This window comes from Zootoca vivipara, chromosome 16, assembly GCF_965207765.1.
Source record: "Zootoca vivipara chromosome 16, rZooViv2.hap1.1, whole genome shotgun sequence".
NCBI lineage: Eukaryota > Metazoa > Chordata > Lepidosauria > Squamata > Lacertidae > Zootoca > Zootoca vivipara.
Genome location: NC_142599.1, coordinates 17,928,897 through 17,946,320, shown reverse-complemented (window position 1 = coordinate 17,946,320; position 17,424 = coordinate 17,928,897). Strand labels below are relative to the sequence as shown.

Sequence of the window (17,424 nt, the reverse complement as noted above, 5' to 3'; positions counted from 1 at the left end):
CCCAACTGCGTTTCATTATATTACTTCCTTAGTACTTTCCAAATCTTGATTCCAATCTTTTTAAATAATTATCTAAACTTATTAATACTCTTGATAACTTATCAATACTGTAAATCTCTTATACTTACCGTATCTCAATATACAATTCTATTCTAATTAAATCTAAAAATTCAATACTGTACAATAATAACACTTAACTAAACGAAGAGTCGGACGCGACTAAACAACAACAAATCTTTGTTGTTGTTGTTTAGTCGTTTAGTCGTGTCCGACTCTTCGTGACCCCATGGACCATAGCACGCCAGGCACTCCTGTCTCGCACTGCCTCCCGCAGTTTGGTCAAACTCATGTTCGTAGCTTCGAGAACACTGTCCAACCATCTTGTCCTCTGTCGTCCCCTTCTCCTAGTGCCCTCAATCTTTCCCAACATCAGGGTCTTTTCCAAGGATTCTTCTCTTCTCATGAAGTGGCCAAAGTATTGGAGCCTCAGCTTCACGATCTGTCCTTCCAGGGAGCACTCAGGGCTGATTTCCTTAAGAATGGATAGGTTTGATCTTCTTGCAGTCCATGGGACTCTCAAGAGTCTCCTCCAGCACCATAATTCAAAAGCATCAATTCTTCGACGATCAGCCTTCTTTATGGTCCAACTCTCACTTCCATACATCACTACTGGGAAAACCATAGCTTTAACTATACGGACCTTTGTCGGCAAGGTGATGTCTCTGCTTTTTAAGATGCTGTCTAGGTTTGTCATTGCTTTTCTCCCAAGAAGCAGGCGTCTTTTAATTTCGTGACTGTTGTCACCATCTGCAGTGATCAAGGAGCCCAAGAAAGTAAAATCTCTCACTGCCTCCATTTCTTCCCCTTCTATTTGCCAGGAGGTGATGGGACCAGTGGCCATGATCTTGGTTTTTTTGATGTTGAGCTTCAGACCATATTTTGCGCTCTCCTCTTTCACCCTCATTAAAAGGTTCTTTAATTCCTCCTCGCTTTCTGCCATCAAGGTTGTGTCATCTGCATATCTGAGGTTGTTGATATTTCTTCCAGCAATCTTAATTCCGGCTTGGGATTCATCTAGTCCAGCCTTTCGCATGATGAATTCTGCATATAAGTTAAATAAGCAGGGAGACAATATACAACCTTGTCGTACTCCTTTCCCAATTTTGAACCAATCAGTTGTTCCATATCCAGTTCTAACTGTAGCTTCTTGTCCCACATAGAGATTTCTCAGGAGACAGATGAGGTGATCAGGCACTCCCATTTCTTTAAGAACTTGCCATAGTTTGCTGTGGTCGACACAGTCAAAGGCTTTTGCATAGTCAATGAAGCAGAAGTAGACGTTTTTCTGGAACTCTCTAGCTTTCTCCATAATCCAGCGCATGTTTGCTATTTGGTCTCTGGTTCCTCTGCCCCTTCGAAATCCAGCTTGCACTTCTGGGAGTTCTCGGTCCACATACTGCCTAAGCCTGCCTTGTAGAATTTTAAGCATAACCTTGCTAGCGTGTGAAATGAGCGCAATTGTGCGGTAGTTGGAGCATTCTTTGGCACTGCCCTTCTTTGGAATCGGGATGTAGACTGATCTTCTCCAATCCTCTGGCCATTGCTGAGTTTTCCAAACTTGCTGGCATACTGGGTGTAGCACCTTAACAGCATCATCTTTTAAAATTTTAAACAGTTCAGCTGGAATATCATCACTTCCACTGGCCTTGTTATTAGCAATGCTTTCTAAGGCCCATTTGACTTCACTCTCCAAGATGTCTGGCTCAAGGCCAGCAACCACACTACCTGAGGTGTACGAGACCTCCATATCTTTCTGGTATAATTCCTCTGTGTATTCTTGCCACCTCTTCTTGATGTCTTCTGCTTCTGTTAGGTCCTTACCACTTTTGTCCTTGATTATGGTAATCTTTGTACGAAATGTTCCTTTCATATCTCCAATTTTCTTGAACAGATCTCTGGTTTTCCCCATTCTATTGTTTTCCTCTATTTCTTTGCATTGCTCATTTAAGAAGACCCTCTTGTCTCTCCTTGCTGTTTTTTGGAAATCTGCATTCAGTTTCCTATATCTTTCCCTATCTCCCTTGCATTTTGCTTGCCTCCTCTCCTCCGCTATTTGTAAGGCCTCGTTGGACAGCCAAATCTTAATACAATATAAACTTAACTAGCACTCTTCTACAACCTCCTTTTACTTCCAAATCTTTAGCTAAAAACTGCTATTCTTATAATTCTTTTCTAAATAAACTTTAAATTTCTTCCAATCTTCTTCCACCGATTCTTCCCCCATTTCTCCAGGTTTTTAAAAATAAAATTAAACTTGAATGTCCTTCACCTGCATGCTTGCAGAATTACATCTGTGTGAATTAAATTTCTCTGAGTGGCTTTTCCTCGTTGGGAGAAGGACTTTTCATGCCTTTTTTTAAATGAAGAGAGAAAAGCTGCGCGTGTATGTTTGTGCATGTGTGTGTGCATGTGTGTGTGTGCGAGAGAGAGAAGTAGTAGTGGCAGTAATAACCCCTCTTTCCCTCTCCCTGCAGCTGGATCAGACCACAGACTTTGAGGAGAGGCGGCTGATACGGGCTGCCATGCGGGAATTACGCCAGCGGAAGCGAGGTACCCGTCTGGGGATTTTGGGGGGCAGGGCGCGCGCAATACTTTATAATTGCACACTTCAAGAAATCTAGTCCTCAAATGAGAAGACTTAAACTATAGAGGAGTGGGAGGCAAGTGGGCACCAAGAGTTGCTGTGCAAAAGCCACCGGATTCACAGAAGTATTGGCCAACCTGCCGCCTTTTGGACTACAATTGGATCACGAGTCCTGCCAGCCCCCAGCCAGCATGGCTGCATTGTCCATTTTATGGCCGTGCTGGTGCCACAGCCTGGAGAGCTGCTGCCAGTCAGTGTGGGAAATATTGAGCTGGATGGACCCTGAGTAAGGCAGCTTCCTGTGTTCCTATGATATGCAGCAATCTGTACGTATCTGCAGTTGAGTGAAGAACTGCCCCCTCACTGGGTGACCTTGAGCCAGTTACTGTCCCTTGACCTAACTCACACTCCCCCCCCCAAGGGCTGCTGTGAGGATCAAACCAGTGGTGTTTTAGGAGACTCACAGCTGCTACTGTTGAGCTCCTTGGAGGAAGGGCGAGAAATAAAAATTTAACGAATCTGTGAAATAAAGAAAGGGTTCCCGGCCACAGTATATTTTATTCCCTAAGGTTTATGTGCTGCTTTGTTCTCATAAAATAAAATCCTTAAAGCGGTTTCCAAAAAGTATAGAACTATGAAACTACAGTCGTAGCTTGGCTCCAGAACGCCTTGGGAGTCGAACATCCCGGCTCCCGGAAGTGAGTGTTCCGCTTTTAAAACATTCTTTTGGAAGCCGAATGTCCGATGGGGCTTCCGTGGCTTCCGATTGGCTGCAGGAGCTTCCTGCAGCCAATCGGAAGCCGCGCTTTGGTTTCCGAACGTTTTGGAAGTCGAACGGACTTCCGGAATGGATTCCGTTCGACTTCCACGGTACGACTGTATCAGTAAAAGCTGTTGAAAGCAACAGTTGTAAGACATCTTCAGGGAAACGAAAAGGAACGGTGAGCTGAAAACAACACAAAACTCAGAGCGGCTTCCTACATGTCTGGAGATAAGCTTTGCCTAAACAAAAATGTCTTCAGCCGGCACTGTGCAAGGAAGGGGCCTGCTCGGTTGTCAATAGGCATCACTAAAAGATTGGTTTGTTAAAAAGGCACAGTGGGTCGTGCCCCCCCCCAAGGCTCCTGTAGCCTTGCCCTCCTCCCACCATTCTTGCCGCCATTCCTGACCCCTCTGGGACGTGGCGTTTTGCAGAGCAACGAGAGAAGGAGCGCGGCTTGCGGATCCAGGAAGCCAAATCGAGAGGGGCCACCCACACCACAGAGACCACCGCCCGGCAGAGCGCCATGTCCGCCGATGGCTCAGCCATCAGCACTGTCACCAAGACCCAGCGCCTTGTCCAGTCCAGTAAGGAGCAGCTGGGCCGGAGGGGGATTTGGGGACGCTCCGCCTTTCCTTCCGAGCGCATGGCTTCCGGGGAGAGACGCGCGGCACGCATCCCCAACGTCAACTCCAGGCCTCTTTGGGGTCCTTGCTCTCTCCGTGGAGAGACGCCTTCTTCTTTCTGCTCTGCAAACTGTCCTGCTTTCTCCTCTGCATCGAGGGTCGCCGCTGCCATTTTTTCTTCTCTTTTTGCACCGGGGTGGTTGGTGCCTTCTCCGGCCGTCTCCGCGGCCTCATCCTGGCAACTGGAGCGTGGAATGGCTCGTCTCTCTCTCTGTCCTCTGCTCTCTTGTTCAGCCACGCTTTAGAGCATCTGCATTGCAATCTTTTCTTTTGGGACGTGAGCGCTTCTCGCTCGGCCATGACTCATGCTGTTCACTTCCCTAGACCTCCCCCGCTGTAGGGAGAATGATGGGCTGGAGCCTCGCGGGAGAGCACTTTTGGCACCCTCGAATCCAAGGCATCTCCAGTCCAAAGGGGGCCCAGCAAAACTCAGAAAGGCCTCTCTTTGGCTGGCACCCTGGAGAGCTGTTGCTGCAAGTCAGAGTAGGCAGCACTGGGATGGATAGAGGGATGGACATGTGAGGAAGGGCCATCAGAGCATCTGCTTTGCGTGCAGAAGGTCCCAGGTTCAGTCCCCAAAAGCACCTCCAAGGACGCCTGGGAGGGACTTCCTGTCTGAAATCCTGCAGAACTGCTGCCAGTCAGTGTGGACAGTACTGAGCTAGGTGGACCAATCGCCAGACTCGCCATAAGGGAAGAGCTCAGTGGCAAAGCACCTGCTTTTGGTGCAGAAGGTCCCAGGTTCAATTCCTGGTGGTGTCCCCTATTTGAATCTCCAGAGAGCTGCTGCCGGTCAGTGTAGACAGTACTGAGCTAGATGGACAGTGTTCTTTTCTTGTGTCAGGCAGCTTCTATGTCCCTGATGGCCTGTTTTAAGGCAGCTACTTGGGTTCAAGACCATCACAGCCTCTCCTCAGAAAGGATATTTGTATGGCTGAGAGAGGTTTGGAAAAGCACAACCTCAATGTTTAAGACAGGCTTCCGCAAACCTCGGCCCTCCAGATGTTTTTGGCCTACAACTCCCATGATCCCTAGCTAGCAGGACCAGTGGTCAGGGATGCTGGGAATTGTAGTCTCAAAACATCTGGAGAGCTGAGGTTGAGGAAGCCTGGTTTAAGAGGTTTTGGGCAACTTCCTTACAAGGAAAGTGTTTTTGCAATGCTTGGTTCTTTTAGTTTAGGGAAAACGGTGAGCATGAGGGAACATGATAAAGGGGTATAAAATCCTGCCCGGTAAAGATAGGGAGATGCATTTTCCCAAATACAGTGGAACCTCAGTTTATGAACACCTCGGTTTATGAATTTTCGGTTTACGAACGCCGCGGACCCATCTGGAACGGATTAATTCACTTTCCATTACTTTCAATGGGAAAGTTCGCTTCAGTTTATGAACGCTTCAGTTTAAGTACTCCGCTAACCATCTGGAACAGATTAATCCACTTTCCATTACTTTCAACGGGAAAGTTTGCTTCAGTTTATGAACGCTTCAGTTTATGAACAGACTTCTTGAACCAATTGTGTTCATAAACCGAGGTACCACTGTACTGGAGCTCTGCATCATCCAATGAATCTGAATGTTGAAGGATTCAGGACAGGCAAAAAGAAGGAATTATGCCGTACCTAGCTGGACTCTGGAATTTGCAAATGGTGACGGCCCCCAACTTGGGACGGCGCTAAAGGGGATTAGACAAATGTGTGGAGAACAAGGCTAGCAACGGCTACTGGTAACAAGCCAGCCCCGTGGTGCGGCTGCGAAAAGGGCTAATGCCATTTTAGACGGCGTTGCTCGCACCAGAGTTTCCAAGTCGTGAGAAATAATGCTTCTGGTTTTTTTCTCTGCTTGGAGTCCGTTGTCCAGTTCTGGTTGCTGTGCTTTAAGAAGGATTTAGTTGGATTGGAGCAGGTCTAGAGGAAGACAAGATGGTCAGGTGTAAATAAAATAAGGAAACTTCTTTATTTTTACCCGGGAGAAAAGCAGACAGAGGAGGAATGTAATATCTGAAGGGCTATCATCAGACAGAAGGGAGGCAAAGTCTTCTTCTCTGCTTCCCCTGAGAACAAGATTGGGTCTAACTGGGGATTGAGTTACAGGAGGGTAGATTTGGGGAGAATATTTTAGGGAAATGTTCCTTCTTGACCCTAATAGCTGCTTGGCTATGGGGCTAGGTACCTAGAAGTTTGGAGAGATCTTTCTTGCTGGAGGTCTTGAGGCAGAGGCTGGCAGCCATCTGCTGCGGCTGGATTTCCTGCATTGGGGAGGAGAGGTCAGACTAGATCCCAGAATTGTAGAGCTGGAAGGGACCTCCCGAGGGTCATCTAGTCCAACCCCCTTGCGATGCAGGAATCTCGCCTAGATCATCCATTAGTACACCTTCCAGCTCTGATTCTGTGAGGCTGATTCTGATGGCACCAGGATCAGAGGCCTGAATAACAAAGGGAGAGAAGCCTAAAGCTTACATGTCTTGCTTGCGGGCTTCCCACTGTGGGGAACAGGGTGCCAGACAAGGTAGGCCTCTGGCCTGATCCATAAGCACTCTGCTTACCCTCTTATGCTTTCCCCCCTCCCAGATGACGGCAGCAAGACTTCCCGCACGATGACGATGGAGTCCAGCTACGTGAAGAGATCGGAAAGTAAGGCTCTCCATGCACCATTTTCCCCTTCCTTGCAGTGAGGGGCTCCCAGGAAGAGGGAGGGGTACCCTTACCAAGCTAAATGGGACTGAGAGCAGGTTTATTGTGGTGTTGAGTGTTTCTCTGCTTCCTGAGATGTCTGGGCATTGGAAGAGTAAAGCATAATAAGTTACTGTAGTGTTGCATAGTGGTTAGAGAAGCGGTTCCCACACTTTTGGGGCCACTGCCCCCTTCTCACATGATTCTCTCTCTCCCCCCCCCCATCTCATTTAATCCCCACAACAACCCTGTGAAGTAGGTTTAAGCTGAGAGGCAGCCACTTGGCCCAGTGAGCTTTAGATTGCTGAGTGGGGATTTGAACCCGGGTCTCATAGGTCCTAGTCCAACACATCCATTCAGTGGTTTTCAAACCTTTTTCGACCGCTGTCCCTTTGGTTCCATGAAGTCACCCCCAGTGCCTCCTCTGCTATAAAAAAGCGTTTTTCGGAAGAGCGGTTTGCACGACCCGTCGAGGAAACAAACAAAAAAACCCCAATACAATTCAAAACCCGCTAAAGGGTAATGTTTTGGCTCGTTTGGCACAGTACGTGGCATGTCACCCTGTTGCCTCTCTGGCACTCGAGGTCCTTATGTTTCTCTCCCACCTCTCTCCATGCTTCAACCTTTCAGCAGACGGAAACACCTTTGTCCAGACCAAATCGTCCTACAGCACATCGTCTTCCAAGAAAGTGGGCAGGTGAGTCCTTGCTGGAGCCCCTCTCCCCGTTGCACAGCTCCTGTCGCGTTCACAGAACGACAGAATTGCGGAGTTGGCAGGGGGGCCCCCAGGGTCATCTAGTCCAACCCCCTACCACACAGGGATCACAGGATGACTCTTGCCTGTTGCTTGCCACGTGGCCCGACTTAATGACAGCCGTCTTCCAGGTGGTTGTATGTTTTCTTTCCGCAGCTGAGGTTTAGCTGTTATGCCCAGGGATGGGGAAACCTTTTTCAGGCGGATTTGCTTCTGGGGCCCACATGCCAGCGCCTGGCAGGGGGCACAGCGGCGAAAGTGGGAGGAGCAATCGATTTTTAGATGCTACCTTTTGTGTGGTTTGTTAGGTTCTACGTGTGCTTGTGCATCCCTTGCTGTCTTCATCCAGGCAAGCGAAAGGCGATCCTGGGAGTTCTAGTCCAATACAGCCCCACTGGCTGAGACTGATGGGAATTGTAGTCTAATATGGGCATGCTGGCTGGGGGCTGGTGGGAATCGTAGTCCAATGTGGCCATGCCGGCTGAGGGCTGATGGGAATTGTTATTCAAAACAGCCCTGATGGGAGTTCTCATCTGTCAGGGGTTGTTGTGGCTACTCTTGAGTAACGACCCTCCACACCTGCTTGTCTTTCAGATGTTTTTATTGGTGCATATTATTTACAGTGTAAAGCGTCCAAAAACATGTCTGCCTCAGTCTGAGTCAGAATCTCGCAATGCTGGCTTTCTGTTTCGCGCCCAACATAACAGCCTGGGAACTGTGAAGCGCCTCCCCTTTCTCCGACGGAGAGCCGTTCGCCTCAATTCCGGCGTGACGGGGAATGGCCTTCCGACCGACTGTCTGTCGCCCCCTTCTTCCCCTTCCCTTTCTCCCTCCCCTTGGAGCAAGGGCTGTCTGATGCTGCCAGAGCCTTGGCTCTCCCCTTCTGTTTCCTGGCTCTTGTAATCTGATCCTGTGCTTGACTTACTGCTTGGGGAGGAACTCGACCTGATGAGGGGGGTTGTTCCCTATAAGCCTTCCCCCTTACATCCTCAACACCCTTTGTTGGGCAGCCGCTGGTGGGCGTCACCATAGCAAAAGACCCACTGACAAAATCCCCCTGGGTCTGCTGTAATAATAATAATAATAATAATAATAATAATAATAATAATAATATTGATACCCCGCCCAACTGGTTGGGTTTTCCCAGCCATTCTGGGCAGCTCGCAACAGAACATTAATAATAATTTTTAAAAGCGATCAAACATTAAAAGCATACCTATACAGGGCTGGCTTCTGATGTCTTCTAAAAGTCAGATAGTTGTTTAATTTCTGGACATCTGATGGGAGGGCGTTCCACAGGGCGGGCGCCACTACTGAGAAGGCCCTTTGCCTGGTTTCCTGTAACCTCACTTCTTTCAGGGAGGGAACCGCAAGAAGGCCCTCGGAGCTGGACCTCAGTGTCCGGGCTGAATGATGGGGGTGGAGATGGTCTTTCAGGTATACTGGGCTGAGACCATTTAGGGCTTTAAAGGTCAGCACCAACACTTTGAATTGTGCTCGGAAATGTATTGGGAGCCATTGTAGATCTTTCAGGACCAGCGTTCTATGGTCTCGGCGGCCACTCCCAGTCACCAGTCTAGCTGCCGCAGTGAGCCCGTAAGACTTGCAGAGGGAAGCGGGAAACCAGCGAGAAGCCAATGCTGAGCTCCTAGACTGCTTGCAAGACCCTGCAGCCCTTTCTCACCTTTGTCCGTTTCCGGCAGCATCTTCGAGCGAGAGGACGAAACCTCTGGACGTGCCGGCAGCCTGGCCGTCCTTGAGCGTCGCCAGGCTGAGAAGAAGAAGGAGCTCATGAAGGCCCAGAGCCTGCCCAAGACGTCGGCTTCGCAAGCCCGGAAGGCCATGATCGAGAAGATGGAGAAGGAGAGCGGCAGGTGAGGAGCGCTGCCGTGTTCGGATGAGGTGTGGGTGGCTGGCGCAGAAGTCCTGGGGTGGGTGGCGGTGCTCGGCTTTAGGGAAGGCAGCAGGGAGTCGCCTGTGTTCCTTCAAGGATGTATTCCAAGCAAGCCCCCCACGATCGGAGGCTGTTTCCTTCTTCCTATGGGAGCAACGCTATGATTTGGGATACGGCAACTTCTTACGCTCTCCTCTTCCCTCCGCAGCCCAGCCAACCCAGCCGTGTCCCGGGTGGCCGTCCAGCGCTCGGGCAGCTTTGGGGTCCCCAATGCCAGCAGCATCAAGCAAATGCTGCTGGATTGGTGCCGCGCTAAGACACGGGGCTACGAGGTGAGTGTGCCCCCGGCAGGCCTGTGCCCACTTTCCTCTTTTAAAAATAATATTTTTTATTTGGTTTTACCAATTTAAAGTTATAATTGTACCATGGCAGACCCACAGTTAAAAGATTCCTCCGAATCTCTGGACTTCCCACCTTCCCCTCTGTGGGTTGTGTTGTTAACCCTTTTCTACTGCATGTTTATGCAATAGTCCATTTTTTTTGCCATTATGTCCATAGTTCTCCTTACTTTACAAGTGTTATTGCAATCCCAGTAGTCTTTTCAACTGCTAACAGTGGTCTTCTACCCTCTTTCTCCGAAAATAAGACATAGCCATAAAATAAGACGTAGCAGGATTTTTAAGCATTCAAGGAATATAAGCCATACCCCGAAAATAAGACATAGTGATAGGCGCAGCAGCAATGCCGGCCGCGGCAGGAGGAGGAGAAAAATAATACACCCCCTGAAAATAAGCCATAGTGTTGTTTTTTTTAGGAAAAATAAATATAAGACGGTGTCTTATTTTCGGAGAAACACAGTAGGTAAATTATAGTTCCCCGCCCCCATTCCTTATTAAAGTTTTGGTCTTCCTGGTTTCTGAGCTTTCCGGTCAGTTTTGCCATTTTGGCATACTCCAACGACTTAGTTTGCCATTTGCCTGTGCCCGCTTTCCTGCCTCTTTTTGCCTGGGCTTCCCCAGATTGAGAGATCGCCTTACCTGACATGCCCCAGTTGACAGCTTTGATTGGCGGAACTGGCCCTTTTTCAGAGGCTGCCTGCTCCACAATTGTAAGATCTTTCCGTGTTGCACCGCCTACACTTTGGAACTCCCTGCCTCTTGATATCAGGCAGGTGCCTTCGCTGTACTTTTTCCAGAAATATTCTCGTTTAGACAAGCCTAAAGCAGAAGTATATGTGTGTTTTCATCTCTTTTTTTAAAAAAATTATGGTTGTCTTTAATTTTCTGCGTGTGTATAATTTTCTAAACTACATTTCAAAATATTCATTTAAATAACCTTAAATCACTTCCCTTCTTCTCTTTCCGTGGTTCATTTTACAATCCCTGCATATTTTACATGAGCTAAACAGTAATCCATTGTTACATCCCTCAAAACCTATTTACGCTGTTGGATTTATCTTAATGACTACCAGCCTTTTTAAATGAACACAATTTTCACCCATATATTCAGCAAACATTTCCCAGTCTTCTTTAAATGTGCATTCTTCTTGTTCTCTTTTTGAAATTTTTAAGTTAGTGTTGCTCGTTCTTCTCACTGGTAATGTTATGTCTCTCTTTTTTGGCAAACCCCCGCTTTGAGGGTTTTTTGTTTTTAAATCAAATTTTAGAAAATAAAACAAAAATTTCCAAATTTTGTCTTTATTTTACTTGGCAGCACGTCGACATCCAGAACTTTTCCTCCAGCTGGAGCGACGGCATGGCCTTCTGCGCCCTTGTCCACAACTTCTTCCCAGAGGCCTTCGATTATGCCCAGCTTTCGCCTCAGGACCGGCGGCGCAACTTCGAGATGGCGTTCTCGTCTGCTGAGTACGTACCCCTTGGCTGCTCCTGCCCCCGCCAGGCGTGGGAGAGAAGCGCGGGCGCAGGGTCTGTTTTTCCTTCAAGAGGACTAGCGCCTTTCCCGGGTTATTGGCATACCTGCTCTCTCCCTCTCCCTCCCTCTCTGCCTAACGCAGCCTTGGCCAATCTGGTGTTCTCTATGGGCTTTGTGCTACAGCTGTGAGGGGAGCTAGGAGTCCAAAAGGACTGTTATAGCAGCGGACGATGGGAGTTGTAGTCCAAACCGTCTGTGCTGACTAAGGCCAGTGGGAGTTGTAGTCCAAAATGGCTGTATTGGCAGGGGATGATGGGAGTTTTAGCATCTAAAGCAATCACTTTGTGAGGAAGGTTGGCCTAACTATCCTGTGGCAATGAGTTAACCAGACACCTCTCTGCAGGGCTCTGGCTGTTTCCTGCTCAGCTGCTCACAAGCCTGTGCTGCTTCTAGCTGGAAGGTTCTCAACTAGAAAATGTCTCACTAGGCAGGCGGCTGGGGAGGGGGAGGAGAGACCTCCCAGTAAAGCCCCAAGGTGGGGAATAAGGCCTGCCTCTCGTCCCCTGTTCTTCTTCTTCCTAAGCTGTGTCGTCTAGACAGAAAGCAGCGCTCCCTGTGTGCAGAGACCCACAGCCTTTCGCAACCTCCAGACGTTGCTAGCCCACAAACCTCTGACCATTGGCCCACGTTGTCTGCCCAACGCTATCCGGAGGGCACCAGGTTGAAGAAGGCTGAAGGGAAAAAAATACCTGGGCCTGGAAAAAGCAAAATCTGATTTATTTATTTTTTGCAGGGTTCTGGAATGCTTACAGTTTATTTCATTTTTGCTAGTCCTGGGGGAGGGAGAGGACACAAATTCTGCCCAGCCATCCCTCTCTGACTTCTATCGTGTCTCGGCTGTCTACTGTGAAAATCAGAGTACTTTTGCAACCATGAGGTCTAGAAACATGCTTGTTCGGTTTCTTTCTCTTTTTTTAATGCAAGCTTGGGGTTCTTAGGAAGCTTGAAGCCCCAATTGTACCTTTGGACCATTTGTACAACCTTTGTACCTGGCTCTGCTGCAGAATCGCAACAAACACGCAGCTCTGGCGAAAGGCACCTCTTGAGGCGTGTAAGGGCACAGGTGGCTGTTTGTTTAATATTTATTAATCTTATTGCACTCGTCACCCACCTTTCTTCCTCCGAGGAGCTCAGAGACGGCACATGTGGTCTTCCCTCTGTCCTCCTTTTAATCCCCACAACAACCCTTGAAGGTAGGTTTAGTTCTGAGAGAGGTGACTGGCAGCCAAGGTCACATCCAGTGAGCTTCACATGGCCAAGCAGAGATTCGAACCCTGGTCTCCTAGGTCTTAGTCCGACACTCTAACTCAGTGGTTCCCAAACTTTTTCAGACTTGGTTCCATAAATCCACCTACCCTAGAAAAAGCATTATTCAGAACAACAGCTTGCATGACCCGCTAAGGAGCAGAATAAGAGTTTCAAAACAGTAACGGTTAATCACACACTTCCTCAAAATCCAATTAAAACTATTTGGTTTAATTAATCCAGCAAAACTGGTGGGCTTGGACCAGAAATTCCAACTTTTCAACGTCTGATTTACATCTCAAGTGTGCCCCTGCTGCCCCCCCCTTGCTTCTTATCGCGCCCCTCCCGGTTAATCCTTCTGCCCCCCACCAGGGCGGCAGTATTGCCCACTTTGGGAGCACTGCTGTAACCACTACACCTCACTGTGCTCTTGCACCACCCAAGCCAGCTTAACCGTTCATGCCGGGGCCCCACAAGCGTTGCTGGGATTTTGCCGCGTAACCTGCAGACAGACCTTTCCCGGCTCTGGCTCGATCCATGCTGCTTTCTCGCACACAAGGGAGGGAGGGAATGGGTCTCAGCTGTTTACGCAGAGCGCAGGATCTCCTCCACGCCGGAAGACGTTCTGGTTCCTCTGGAAAAATTGGATTTGGCGGTGGCGCACTTGGGACACTGTGAGCTGGTGCGGAGGAGCGAGAGAGTGCCTGGACCTCTTTGCGAGGTCTTTCTTGTAGGGTTGTGGGGTGCGCTGTTGCAGGGTGAGAGAGCGACTTTGGGGCAGGGGACGCCCTCGGGACCTGGCTGGGCACGCCGCTGCTGCTTCTTGACCCTGGACGCCTCTGGGTGCTGTGCCTGGAACGGGTCTGAGCAGAAAGACAAGGAAGGGAGTTCTCTCTCTATCTCGCTTTCTCCTCTTTTTTCTCCCCCTGATGCTTCCTCCTTACAGCTGTGGGCTGCTTGTCCCCTTCCCCACCAGAGGTGGACAGCAGCCCCCCCCCCCCGAGCAGCATTGAGCCACTCCTCCTCCCACCTCTCCACATGCAAATTTAGGGAGGCAGGCCACTTGCAAGATTTGGCACTCTGGAGAGATTTGGGCTAATCCTGCAGACCACAGCACCCAGGAAAGTCAGGACTGCTCACCCACATTTGCAGGTCCCAGGATAAGTGTTTTTGAACATGCCTTGCCCTAAATATACGGAACCACCACAACAAAATAATCCGGCATTTTAGTACCTTTTTGAACCCAAGAAGCTTTTTCCGCCCAAGGGGGTGCATTCCCTAGTGGGCGAGGCTGATCTAAAGTGTGCAGAGCAATCAGTGCAATTTTTTGCTTTTTACAGTACAGTGGTACCTCGGTTCTCAAACTTAATCTGTTCCGGAAGTCCCTTCCAAAACCGAAGCGTTCCAAAACCAAGGCACGCTTTCCCATAGAAAGTGATGCAAAATGGATTAATCCGTTCCAGACTTTTAAAAACAACCCCTAAAACAGCAGTTTAACATGAATTTTACTATCTAACGAGACCATAAAATGAAAGCAATAATCAGTGTACTGCAGTCACACAATCAATCAATCAATCGGTTGCTGAACTGGGTTCCACACAATCACAAAAAAAAGAGCCGCAAAATAAAAAATGCAAAATAAATAACAAAACCAGACAGACCTCAGCGTAACATTCAAAATGGAAGTGCACTACTCAAAATGGAAGTGTAACACTCAAAGCGGAGTACGTTCGACTTCCGGAAAAAGTTTGCAAACCGGAACATTTATTTCTGGATTTGCAGTGTTTGGGTTCCAAGTTGTTTGAGTATCAGGCGTTTGAGAACCAAGTTACCACTGTAGACTGGTTTCTACACTAGCTTCCTGTGTGAAAGCAAGAGGCATGATTTGCATTCAAGGCCAAGCCCCGGCCAGGCAAAACCACTCAAGAGTGCGGCCTGCAGAGATTTCCGAGAGTGAAACTGAGGGCCTCCATTTCCCCTGCTCCTGATTTGCTTCGTTGCTGCCTCCCTTACTAGTGGACCTGAGGGTAATCCCTTTTTAAAGGACGTCCTCATGAGTGCCAAAGCCCTTCTGCAACCGCCCGGTGGTCTGCGCAATGAACTCCTAGTTGCTCGCCGCTGTTCTGTTGATGTCCCAGGCTGGCGGGACGATGAATTTCCTCTTCTCTGAGCCAGGTCCCTCCCCTGCGGGCCAAATGCAGTGTCCTGGCCCAAGAGGAGGGCAAGGGGCATTTGCCTGCAAAGGGTTTCGCCTGCCAGAGACTTGCCTCTTCCTCGCTCCCCTCTCCTCTCCGTGGACCACGAGAGCGACCGACCGACCCCCTCCTTCCACCATCTGGACTCGAGGTGCTTTTCTGGGCTGCTTTGGCTTACCCTCCTGTGTCGCTGTCATCCTGCGCCCGCCCCCCTCTACCGGCTTCAGGCACCCCAGCTGTGCCGCAGCGCTGTTGCAAGGCTGGGGTAGGATGGGATGAGGCAGCGGGCTGTGTTCCGGCCCCCCTCATCTGCCCTCTCTATATGCGTCCATATAGAAGGAAGGCCCCACCTTGGAATAGGCACCGGAGCACAGCACCGCCTTTCCTCCCAACCCGCCCCGTCCGTCTCCTTTTCTCGCCCCTCCAACCCCTTTCGGTCTGTTGGACTGTCCTTGCTGTCGAGATCCGGGTTCGAGTTCCCCACACCTGCTCGTGGCACCCGCCCCCAGCAACAGCACTTCTGGCCACGCTCACCCTTCCCTTCCTATTCTCCCCCCCCCCCCGTATGAGGAATGACTCCCAGGTGCACGTGTGCAATGGAACCCCCCTCCTTCCACCCCCGTTTGCATTGCACGCCAGAGAGACACCCCCCAAGAGCATGTATGTAAGTTTGACACACACACAGAGGAATGTGAAATGGATTTATGTATTTCTTCTGTTTTTTTCCTTCTGTCTCTCTTCTTTTTCTCTCCGTCCCCTCCCTGCCCCCTTTCCAAATCTGTCCGGGCTGTGATCACTGGCTTCTCCCTCCCCTTTCCTGGCACCCCACCACCCTGCCCCCCCACCCAGGACGCACGCGGAGTGCCCCCAGTTACTGGATGTGGAGGACATGGTCCGGATGAGGGAGCCCGATTGGAAGTGCGTTTACACGTACATCCAGGAGTTCTACCGGTGCCTGGTTCAGAAGGGGCTGGTTAAAACCAAAAAGTCCTAACCTCCCTACCTGCGGAGCAATGGTGAGAAATATCCTCCTCCTTCTTTATCCCTTTTGGGGGGGCAGAGGGGTGAGGGGGGGTACGTGTCTCTGCATGTGTGCATTGTAGTTGCAAAACATTTCCACGTTGGGGGACAAGGAAATTCGGAGGGTAAGAGAGGCAGACGGAGCCCTCTTGGTAGTTCCCTCAGAAACTACCTTGCTTGGGAACCTTCGGTGCGTGGGGCTATTATTATTATTACTAGTCTCATTCAGCCCATTAAGAAAACGGGCGCCAGAGGTGTGATGGAGCCGCGGCCTTCCCTCCCTTTCTGCGCTCGGCCGCGGGGCGCGCCGGGAACGCAATTAAACAAAGCGCTCTCCCGTCGTGTCCCGCGGCCTAGCGCAGAGAGGGAGGGAAGGCCGCGGCCCTGCCGCTCCTCCCACGGGCCAGGTAGGGTTGTCAGGAGGAGGAGGAGGCGGACCAAGATGGCGGCATCTTGGTCCGCCGCCGCAGGGGGACGGGAGGCAGAGGGTTGAGGGGGGGAGAGAGAGAGAGTGTGTGTACGTCCCGCCTCTTCGTCCAGTCACTGTGTCTGTGGGGCACATGTGCATTAGCGCGGACACAGGGACTGGGCGCAGAGACACAGGGACTTTATTATATAGGATTATTATTATTATTATTTAAATTTATATACTGCCCTATACCCAGGGGTCTCAGTGCGGTTCACATCATAAAATCAAGATACAAAACCACAAAATACATAGTAAAAATAAAAACAAGAACCCAATAGCCCCCCCCAACCCCAATAGCCCCTTTTAAAGGTGACTCTGAAACTACAACTAATCTATAATGTGCCAGCTAGATTGGTGACTGGGAGTGGCTGCCGAGGCCACATAACACCAGTCCTAAAGGATCTACATTGGCTCCCAGTGTGTTTCCGGGCACAATTCAAAGTGTTGGTGCTGACCTTTAAAGCCCTAAATGTCCAGTATACCTGAAGGGGTGTCTCCACCCCCGTCGTTCAGCCCGGACACTGAGGTCCAGCTCCGAGGGCCTTCTGGCGGTTCCCTCCCTGCGAGAAGCGAGGTTAAAGGGAACTAGGCAGAGGGCCTTCTCGGTAGTGGCACCCGCCCTGTGGAACACCCTCCTGTCAGATGTCAAGGAGATAAACAGCTATGCAACCTTTAAAGGGCATTTGAAGGCAGCCCTGAAGGGAAGTTTTAAAATGTATTTTTGTGTTTTATATACAGTGGTACCTCGGGTTGTGGACCCGATCTGTTCCGGGGTGCCTTTCACACCCCAAAAAGTCCGCAATCTGAGCGGCGCTTTTGCGCATGCCCAAAAACGTGATAGAGTGCTTCTGCGTGAAGCGCGCAGAATGCTTTTGCGCATGCGCGCGGGGCGAATACCTGAAAGGCTACCTCCGTGGGTGCTGGGATCGGCAGGCGGGGCACCTCTTGATAGTTCCTCAGCCCTCGGTGTTGGTGGTGACAGCCCAGCAGAGGGCCTTCTCTGTGGTGGCCCCAAAGTTGTGGAATTCCCTCCCCACCGCGATGCGTCTGGCACCTTTCCTGTGAATGCGGAAGACTTCCCCCTTTACCCTTAAGGTGTCTGTTTTCGAGACCCACCCTAGGGCCTGTGTAACCCGGCTGTTTTTAATTCTGGGAG

At 49.9% G+C, this 17,424-nt stretch overlaps 1 protein-coding gene across 11 annotated transcripts in view; it reads left to right on the top strand.

The window, feature by feature from the left end:
• The window catches only part of SMTN (smoothelin), an 83,910-nt gene that overhangs the window by 60,732 nt on the left and 5,754 nt on the right, over window positions 1–17,424 (top strand). For 5 of the 11 annotated variants that reach the window (XM_060269540.2, XM_060269543.2, XM_088659814.1 and 2 more), the window contains 7 exons: window positions 2,535–2,610; window positions 3,839–3,991; window positions 6,658–6,720; window positions 7,390–7,456; window positions 9,217–9,387; window positions 9,616–9,739; window positions 11,121–11,272. In XM_060269540.2, coding sequence (XP_060125523.2) covers window positions 2,535–2,610; window positions 3,839–3,991; window positions 6,658–6,720; window positions 7,390–7,456; window positions 9,217–9,387; window positions 9,616–9,739; window positions 11,121–11,272 — 806 coding nt within the window. Of the gene's footprint in view, window positions 1–2,534; window positions 2,611–3,838; window positions 3,992–6,657; window positions 6,721–7,389; window positions 7,457–9,216; window positions 9,388–9,615; window positions 9,740–11,120; window positions 11,273–15,628; window positions 15,796–17,424 lie in introns of all 11 variants that reach the window. The other 6 variants (XM_060269545.2, XM_060269544.2, XM_088659817.1 and 3 more) reach the window with 6 other exon arrangements.